General features: G+C 41.6%; 1 protein-coding gene across 1 annotated transcript; it reads right to left on the bottom strand.

Moving 5' to 3' along the window:
- Positions 1-6,467: 6,467 nt before the first annotated feature.
- On the bottom strand, positions 6,468-8,778 carry LOC134457794 (uncharacterized). Its single transcript, XM_063209765.1, has 4 exons — positions 8,524-8,778; positions 8,249-8,407; positions 7,841-7,936; positions 6,468-6,800 (listed from the first exon to the last, which is right to left on the bottom strand). Exons 1-4 carry the CDS (start codon positions 8,677-8,679, stop codon positions 6,468-6,470), a joined length of 744 nt encoding a protein of 247 aa, XP_063065835.1. The 5' UTR covers positions 8,680-8,778.
- Positions 8,779-10,059: the final 1,281 nt, after the last annotated feature.

Genomic DNA, 10,059 nt, shown 5'->3' on the forward strand with positions numbered 1-10,059 from the left:
AAGTCGCTTTGAATAAATGAAAGCGTCAGCTAAGTGCAATGTAATGTAATGTAATAATGTTTGGAACTTCTGCACCTCAAGGTGGGCAATATCATACATTATACGCATATTGAATGCTGGTCAATTCCACTGAATTCATTTTACATTTCTGTAATGCCAACATCAGATGCTTAAGGAACCAAGAGCTCAAGCTCCCTACATTGAGCTTTAAACTGAATGTGGCAAAGAGAAATCTCACTTTTACTTGGAAACCTCGAGCTGAACCCTGCATTACTGTACACAAGCAATCCATCTATACATGGAGCCAGACCAATTGAAAGATGGAAGAGGTGTGTGTGTGTGGGGTGTGTGTGTGTGTGTGTGTGTGTGTGTGTGTGTGTGTGTGTGTGTGTGTGTGTGTGTGTGTGTGTGTGTGTGTGTGTGTGTGTGTGTGTGTGTGTGTGTGTGGGGGTGTGTGTGGGGTTGTGTGGGTGGGTGGGTGCACATCTTGGTGTCTGTGTCGGTTTGGTTGCTGTAGGATGGAGGGAGTGAAGAAGTCCAGAATTTATGCAGTCCTGAATATTTGTTATGACTCATTTATGTAATCATGTATGATCATAAACATGATACAGACAAGATTACAAGATACAGCGTATGTGGATTAAACTAACGAGGGCATACTTACAAAATATTAGTTTACGTGATAGCTAAATACCAATATGCTAAATTGCCACAGTTCAGTCTTTCTGCTATGTTTACAAAGTGTGCTCTTCTAACATCAACAATCAGAATGATCAGATTCTGATGAGCGGTTATGAAACAGAGAGTATCGCTATCATAGCCCTCAGTATTCACATGCAAAAGCTATCTTCTAGATGAGATAATGCAGTAGACTTATTTGCATTCTGTCATATGCAGAAAAGGAGTACTGATATTTACAGAAGTATAGGACTGCTTTAGGTGTTGCATCAAATAGATGGACTTCATGAATGTTTGCTGTTCATTCAGGGATTTTTATTTCCCAAAGGCTCTGGGGCGCAGAAATCCACTTTTCTCAGAAATGCTAAATGCATCATTTATGGCAGAGGCTTGAGACCTGTGAAGCATTACCGGATTACTGTTCATAAGGAATGCAATGTGGCGAATTAGACATGCATGATGATATGGGATTATGTTGTTACTTGACTCGAACAAAAGCCATGCGTCACACATGCTCTTGCACATGCACTGTATGAACAAGCACCAGTTGTATTTGCGAGAACAATACAAATATGCCATTTTGTTCTGCACATCGTATAGGCAATATTGTTGGTGTGATGTGCATACTACAAACATAAGGTACCATTTCCATCGAATCACGACTTTTGAGTTGAAACATTGCAATGCATTGCCCATCCTTCATTCCATACTGTGAAGAAAATGTAAGTGATAACTATGGGTATGGTAAGCGTAGAAACAACATTGAATGCCAACAGTTAATCAGCCATTGTTTTAATAATTAATGAATTAACTGTAAATGAGTTGTTTGAAAACACTCTGCCATTCTTAAGCTGTGACCTTGAATTGCTGTAACTGTCACAGATCAACACATCACTTAAGTCATTACAGCAACGGCGCATTTCATCTCATTATTTCTTACTTAATGTCTCATTATAAATTAATTGCAGAATTACTTTACATACATAATGCATCTGAGACATGAGATTTGCAAAGAGGATTGGCCGACTCTGGCAAAGTCTTCTTTCAAGCATGGGAGGTCTTGAGGGGGCTGCTGGAGAGGCTGGGTGTCTGGTGTGAAGCATTTGGCCTGAGGGACTTGGTGTTTGTCTACTGTTGAGCAGTTGTCTCTAAAACTGGGGGTCAAACAAGGGGATTGCAGAGAAGGAATTGTTTCCATAAAACATTTAATGGTTTCATATAATATAACCATTAAAGTGAAGAAGTGATAAGCGCACATCCAACATCCGTGGGCGGTGGTAGCTCAGGTGGTAGAAGAGCCGTTCGGCAACCCAAAGGTTGCAGGTTCGAGCCCCGCTCGGTCTGACTCCATCGTTGTGTCCTTGAGCAAGATACTTAACCCCAAGTTGCTCCTGGTGGCAGGGTGGTACCCTGCGTGGCAGCCACGGCCACCAGTGTGTGAATGTGAGTGTGAATGGGTGAATGTGAGGCATACAATGTAAAGCGCTTTGAGTGCTCGAAGGAGTGGAAAGGCGCTATATAAATGCAGTCCATTTACCATTTACCATCCAAGACGCAGTCTGATGAAAAGCGATTAGCTCAAAAACGTTCACTTGGAAATGAAGAAAAGCAACACGGGAGCAGTGTGCGGACATTCGTCTTTATGTTCATGTATTATAACATTACGAAATTCTTTTGTAACAGTTTTCACTTGTACGGTTAATAAATGTATTGACTTTTCCCATCATTTCTACATTAAAGCAATATCAAGGGGCAAGAAAAGTTAAGCATTTAACTTAACTTGCGGAAATATTGTAACGTCCAAAAGGGGGTCCCAGCAGGGGAAAGTGGGCGGTAGAAAATGACCTTTTCTACTTTTATTATCTCTACTATTTTATTTTATTTTCCCCGCCCTGATGACTATTCCTGTGTTATTTGTTTTCTTGAAATGTCCATGTGGGCTTTTGTGTATTTGTGTATTTATGTAAGCTACTGGATACCTGAATTTCCCCCTGGGGATCAATAAAGTTACTCTACTCTACTCTACTCTAAAGAAATTGGGCACCACTGCTGTGGAGGATCTCTGATGAGAACCCAGAGCCACTGAGGGTATGGGTCGGGGACAAGAGCACAGTAGAGGAGGACAGAGGAGGACAGCAGGAGAAGGGAGATGTGAGGAGGTCAGCAGAGGTGTGGAGTAAGTAGGAGAATAGAAGAGCGGAGCTAGAAGCACACACATTGAACTTATTTTAGCACATCTCTCTCTCTCTCTGACTGATATGTACTGACGAACAACAAATTTGCCCCAACTCACCTCTCTTTCTCTCTGTCTTTTACACACACACATGCACGCATGCATGTGCGCGCGCACACACACACACACACACACACACACACACACACACACACACACACACACACACACACACACACACACACACACACACACACACACACACACACACACACACACACACACACACACACACACACACACACACACACACACACACACACACACTAACCACTGAAACATCTGGAGACACATACATCATTGTCCTCTCTATTTAGAAATTCAGTGAACATATTTGGCATCTGTGACAGCCTGGTCTATAATATGTCATAGGGGAACTCTGCTGGTGGGTAAGACTTCCAACAGACCAAGAAGGAATTCTCCAGGATGACATTAGACATCCCCGCAGTGCCATTACACTCCCATGTGTTTTAGATGGTCATTTCCTCAAATATGGCCTCGCTTGATTGCCAGAGTGTCCCAATGAATTTTGAATCAGGCCCCCGATAAGCGTCGGGGCAATTAATGGAAAAAAATTAATTGAACCGACAATTGTAGCTGTTAGTCGAAAACGGCCAAGCACATGAATACTAATCTTAGAATATGATTGCTGCGATTATTATTTCTTTTTGTTAACGTTTTTCTTCATGTTCCGTGCATTCCGCAGTGAGTGTTCATGTACTGTTCTTTGACACCACTACATGCATAGCAACTAAAGATGATTTTTTTGTCGTTCACCCCCTTTAATCATGATACAAAAATTGTGTGTCCATGTGGTGTGTGCATGCATGTCTCTATGTGGTTTTGTGACTCTGTGTGTGTTTTTATGTTTTTCCTTGAAAGTCTATTCTTGGTCGCTGGTTAATTATTAAGGGGAATGTGGGGTGCCTCTCTGGTTACAGCTGAACCCTCTGTCCATGCCAGTTCCTTGAGATCTAATGCCAACTATTGAATGGGAAAACTTTTAGGTGATGCCCAAACTTCACATTGTCACATTCACTGATGCCCTGCTGTGCCGGGTGTGTGTGTTTATTCATGTGTACATTTGTCCTGTTTCACAGTGATGTACTGTACATAGACGCTGTTTTGTGTGTGTGTGCATCTGCATGTGTGTGTGTTTGCGTGTGTGTGTATGAGCGTGTGTGTGTGTCTGCGTGTCTCTCTGCGTGTGTGTAGTGTGAGAGAGAGAGTGCGTCTGTGTGTTCTTGTTTGCCGCTGTATACATGCTCTGCAGATATGGTGAAGTGAAGTGGTGATTGGCATGAGACAAGCTCTCAGACAGGTGTGAGATCATTAACTCCTCACAAACACTGCCTCTCAAACAGGCCAGCCAGCGAGGCCAGTGTTAATCAAATGCTACCGTCTCCCCTGGTGGATAATGCTGAACCACGGCAGTAGAAATGGAGGAGGAAGAAAGCGGAGGTGGGCCGTGTGTGTGTGTGTGAGTGTGTGTGCGTGCGTGTATGTGTATGTGTGTGCGCGCACATGTGTGCTTGCGTGCGTATGTGCGTGCGTGTGCTTGTGTGTCCTTGTGCACACATGCATAAGCACATGGAAAAAAAGCACATGGGTTGGTTTCATGAAATAAATGTCTGATCATTATCATAAGTAATGGTGGTGCTGCGAGACTCATCCAAGTCCTCCCTCTCTTTACACTGGGGATCAATAAAGGCATATTACAGCATGAGAAACACTCATATTTCCCACTTATAGACTGTGGCAGGTGGGTAAAAATGCTGCTCCAGTAAAATACTTAACTCGGGGCTTTAGTATAGCCAAGCCACCATTAGGAAAATACCTTGATGGATGAACCGGTACAAGGCCGCTAGACTTGCTATACTGTAAAGAAAACTGATGCACTAGCACATATGCTATCTTTCCTTCTTTAACACTCACACATAATAGTACACATATGTGCAAGCACATGAAGAGCTCTTTTCCAAAATGAGATATATCCATTTCATAAAATGTTGGAAAATTGACATTTTTGTATTGGGCATTCCATTGAAATGCATTGCAAACTGCATTTTTATAGAGGTTTAAAATTATGTTTTCAAAACATTTGAATAGCAATAATTCACACATAGATGATAGGACTTCTTAACAGTCAATTCCAATATTAAAATGCAAAAAGTCAAAAATGGTGGATATAGCGTTTTGGAAAAGAGCTCTTCATATATATACACACAGAAACACATATGTATACACAACCACCTCTGACTATGTACACACAACCACTTTTGGCTATGTACTTATGTACACACAACGTTTGGCTTGTCCCCCATTGCAAATCAACATTCCGGTTCTCAAATGCTCCAATTTCCGGCATTGGCACATCAGTATACACTGATAAAAAAAAAGTTGGGCCAACTCAAAATTTAAAAGTCAACCAATTTCACGGACTTTCTCAATTTGTTGTGCAGAACTTCATATTAAAAGTCAACCGATTTCACTGACTTTCTCAAGTTTTTGTGCAGAACTTAATATTAAAAGTTAACCGATTTCACTGACTTTCTCAAGTTACTGTGCAGAACTTAATTTTCCAAGTAAACAGATTTTACTTGTTATCTGAAGTTCTGCATAGTAACTTAAGGAAGTCAGTGAAATCGGATTACTTTTAATAGTAAGTTCTGGACAATTACTTGACTAAGTCTGTGAAACCAATTCACTTTTAATATGAAGTTCTGGACAATTACTTGAGAAAGTCCGTGAAATTGGTTGACTTTTAAATTTTGAGTTGGCCCAACTTACTTACTTAACCGTATCGAACAAATAAAAACAAGTCTATACCAACATATCAATGCAACACATATTTATTGAAGCTTTGCCATTGAAAAGCAGGCTATGTGTAATTCAACATTACACCACACATATTGCCTCAATCAAAGAAAAACAAAATAAGGACTGGTTGCAGCCCTATGGCCCATGTGCTGATGTTGTATTATGACACAAAAAATAAGACCTCAAAATATAAAAGTAGTTAAGGCACCTGCACTGGCACACAAAAAATAAGACCTGAAAATATTAAAGTAGTTCAGGCACCTGCACTGGCACACAAAAACACTTAAGTGCTTAAAATCCAAAAGAAAAAAAAAGCTACACACATTTTTCTAGAGCCCAACGGGGCTACTAATTAAACTTAGTTTCAATATGGCCATGCCACACACAACATGTGCCATTGTAAAGCACAGAATTTTTGGGTAAAGCCTACAACTGAATGTCTGCCTGCTGATGGTCTCGTTACAGCTTGCTACAGTTCACTCACATTAACAGTAACACATTATGAGGGTGGAGTCTCTGCTCATCACCTACCTAAATTATGTAAATATGCCAGTGTCATAAGGTGAAACAGAAATACACACCTTTTAAAACACAAAACACTGGCATAAAAAAAGTCTTAAACAGAAAGTGCAGAAAGCTCTCTCTCTCTCTCTCTCTCTCTCTCTCTCTCTCTCTCTCTCTCTCTCTCTCTGGGGTAACGCCACATCCTCACTGGCAAATCACAAACACATACAGCCTATCTTAAGAATTCGAAAATCTTGCGCCGCAGAGAAATTGCTCTGGCAGAGCAGTTCTGCGCATCAAGCTCAAGAAAAACCTTCTGGATCACCTCAAATGTGTAGTTCAGTCCCTTCGGATATTCCATATTGCAGGCATACAGAAGCCCAAAGAGGTAACCAACAGCAGAGGGCAAGTCGTTAATGTCGTCTAGGACCACTGTTTCCTCCAAGATGACGGCGATGTTGACGACATTGGGAAGAGACCTTCTTGCTGCCACACCATCATCTTCCACTACGGAAAGGATGCCGATCTTCACTCCTTTGGTGTACGTCTCTTCAGCATCAGTGTCCTGAGAATCAGAGAGAGAGAGAGAGAGAGAGAGAGAGAGAGAGAGAGAGAGATATGAAGGCATACTGTGCCAGCATAATTGATATGTCTCTTGTATGCAAGGATACTAGCATAAGAACTTTTGATCACCTATACCAGTGATTCCCAACCAGAGGAATATGTATGCCTATGTATAGCTAGAGGTATGCGGACACACTGCTAGGGGTACATGGAGAAAGAAACAAATGTATGAGCATAGTCGCATTCAGATAGAGGAAGATCAGGGGGGAACTCATAGCATGATACACAGGCTTAGGTTGTACGCAAAAAAATGGTTAGGGAGCTAGGACCTACACCATAAATAAAGCATTATTCATGGGTTATTTATTTCATAAAAAGTTAATAATGTAAAGCCAACCATGGGTTAGGAGTTGAGCTTGATAGTAGGCTGTCGGTTGGAGTCATGACAGTAGCAGGTGGAGGAGGGAATGAATAAAAGAAACCCTCTTTCCCCCATTCTCATCCACAATTGAGATGTCCAGCACATGGTAAATGGTCCCAACACTGCTCCCTTTGAAGTGCTTGTTGGGCTGTCCCCTTGCAAAGGTGAGGACTTACTCATCTTTTCTACTCCTTAGGATTAAGATTTTTGGTTTTCTTTACCATTTTTTTTTCAGTTTATTTTAGGATGTGGTTATCTGGGCACCAGCACAGAAAAAGTTTAAAAAAGTAAAAATGGATTTATATAAATATTCATGTAAAAAATGGATGCACTCTTTGATCTTAAACAGGCCATTATATGTGTAGGTCTAGGTATTGTTTTTGGACCCATGTATAACCTTGATTAGAGGGTGGAGTCTGTGTCTCTGGGTAGTGATGCACCCTATCCACCTGACCTGTTTACACCGGAGCAGTGACTATTTAAATGACACCTCCTACCCACAATCACATGCCTGATGAAGACCCTGTTGGGTCGAAAGGTTGTATGACCTGAATACTTTTCAAAGTGGAGCTAGTGTGCAGATCATGATTTTGTTCCGATGAGAGAGAAGTAATACTTACAAAGCATTTCCGGAAAAGGCACCCATTGTCTTCTTTCAGGACGAGAGGCAGTCCCTCCAAGGCAACGCGTTCCCTAAGGTCCGCAATGTCTGCCACCTGAATTTACATTGTGTACATGACAAAAATATGTACTTTTTTCACTGCACTGTTGAAAATATGATGGGACACCAAAACAATACTATGCAACTCCCAGATATTTATACGTCTGTGATATCAGCCTGTGGGTTGAAAGGTAATAACCAATACAAGCCCTAAAAATAGCATAGTTGGACTTGAGCCGCCTGTGTCGTGCATTGTGTGCACAGTGATGGACACCTCGTCAAGATTAATAAAGTGCCTCACTACTCTCCGTCATTGTGTGAACCTTCTCAGAGTATTTGGAAGCATTTGTATATGCAGACAAGTTACCTGGTCATCCAGAGGTGCAAGCAGTGTTGTAAGCTCAGATCCTGCAGACTCCTTCTTCTTCCTGTAGTACTTCAGCAATGCCGGAGTGAATCTTGCCAGTGATGATCGGAATGATGTCATGAGGTCAATTTGTGTGATGCGGAAGAATTCACGGCATATCTGTGGAAACAGTGAAAGAGTGTACTGTGTTGTAGTTAATTTACAAATTTGAAAGACAAACACAAAGAATCATGAACAAACTGGCATACGTTAAGACTAATATAGCAGGTACTGGCCTCATCTTTGAAGAACAGGGCAGGCCATCTGTCCCTCAGGACTTGGACAAGGGGTTGAATTTCAATAACCTCTCGGCGTCGAAGAGAAAAAGTAACATCCATTGTTTCTTTAATGAACTTGGCATCGAATGTCTTCTTTTCAGTTTCCTTCATCATTTGTGATCTTAGGTCATCAAGAGATTCGTCTGATTGCCCTTCCGCATGTGGAGGTAAAAAGTTTACCTCAGCTCTTCTTGCTTTTTTGAGGCGAAACTTCATCCCTTCCTCTGAATCAGCTTTCTTTTTGTTAACAGACACTTCTGCATGCCTTACGCAACTTGGTTCGGTAATTTCCAACTTTAAACCAAAGGCTCACAAGCCAACCATCATACCCAGTTCCAGGACCATCTTCTGTGAGGCATGGGTGTTTTGCTACTAGTGCTGCGGCGTAACACTTCATATCTGCCTTGTCTGGGTAGCAATCTGACGCGAAAATGGACTCCACTATGGCAGTGATGATGGCAGACTTCATTTCTCTTGTGGGGACAATGGGAGTTTTGGTTTGCTTGTAGACCTCGTTCCCTTGCTTCAGCCGAAGCTCAACATCGAGTGAGAACTTGGGAATTTGAACAGATCCAGGTGACGGCAAATCTTTAGCAGCTTTGAGTTTTCTGTAAAAGTTTGGAGAACCCAATGTGTCCGAGTGACTAGATGTGCTTGCTGTGTCGAGTGATGACACAGAGCTTGTGTCTGACAGGGCGCATGCAGGTGACTCCATAGCAAGTGAAGCAATGTTGTCCCACACCACTTTTAGGACAGATCTGTCGGGAGGCAACTCATCAATGCTCTGCAAGTCAGTAAGGGCATTTTCAAAGTCAGGATCTTCAAATTGCAAAGAAAACTCTCCCTCCAGTTCAAGCATCTCTCTGAGAATATCCTTTAGATGGTCCACAGATTCCGGTACACTACGAAGCTGGACCCTCCGAAATCTGCCGGGGGAAATGCCCACTCGTAATAGCATTCTGAGGAGATAAAATGAACGGCAATGTAAGAGTTAGTCATGTGATACCAAAGCGATTGCACTGTTTTTTGAGCATGGTAATTTGCTATATCATGACTTTTCAAAGTACCTGATGTCCTAAAGTTACAGACACAATCCTGATGGGGGTAGGTCCAATTTTTCCCTTGATAACCCTGAGCGTGTTTCAGACAGTAGTGTTTGACGCAGAGTGATCAACTTCACAGTGTTCGCACTGCACAGCACAGTCGGAGAGAGTTGTATCTGGAGGGGGAAAAAAAGAATAAAATAATTAATTTCAACATCTGAATCAATCAACATTTGAAATCAATCTCAGATGGAGTTGTATGTTTCAGGTATGTTTTTCATTTTTAACATTAGCTATTTATTTAATATCAACTTTTTCACTTATTTATTCTCACACCCATAATTTATGTGTCACTGTGCGATGCCATGGAACAGTACTTTGCTCTGAAATGGAACCTTACAGTGCACACTGATTGAAAAGGGGAAAATACACTTGGCTGTAAGTGATGAAG

This window comes from Engraulis encrasicolus, chromosome 11 (genome assembly GCF_034702125.1).
Source record: "Engraulis encrasicolus isolate BLACKSEA-1 chromosome 11, IST_EnEncr_1.0, whole genome shotgun sequence".
Taxonomy (NCBI): domain Eukaryota; kingdom Metazoa; phylum Chordata; class Actinopteri; order Clupeiformes; family Engraulidae; genus Engraulis; species Engraulis encrasicolus.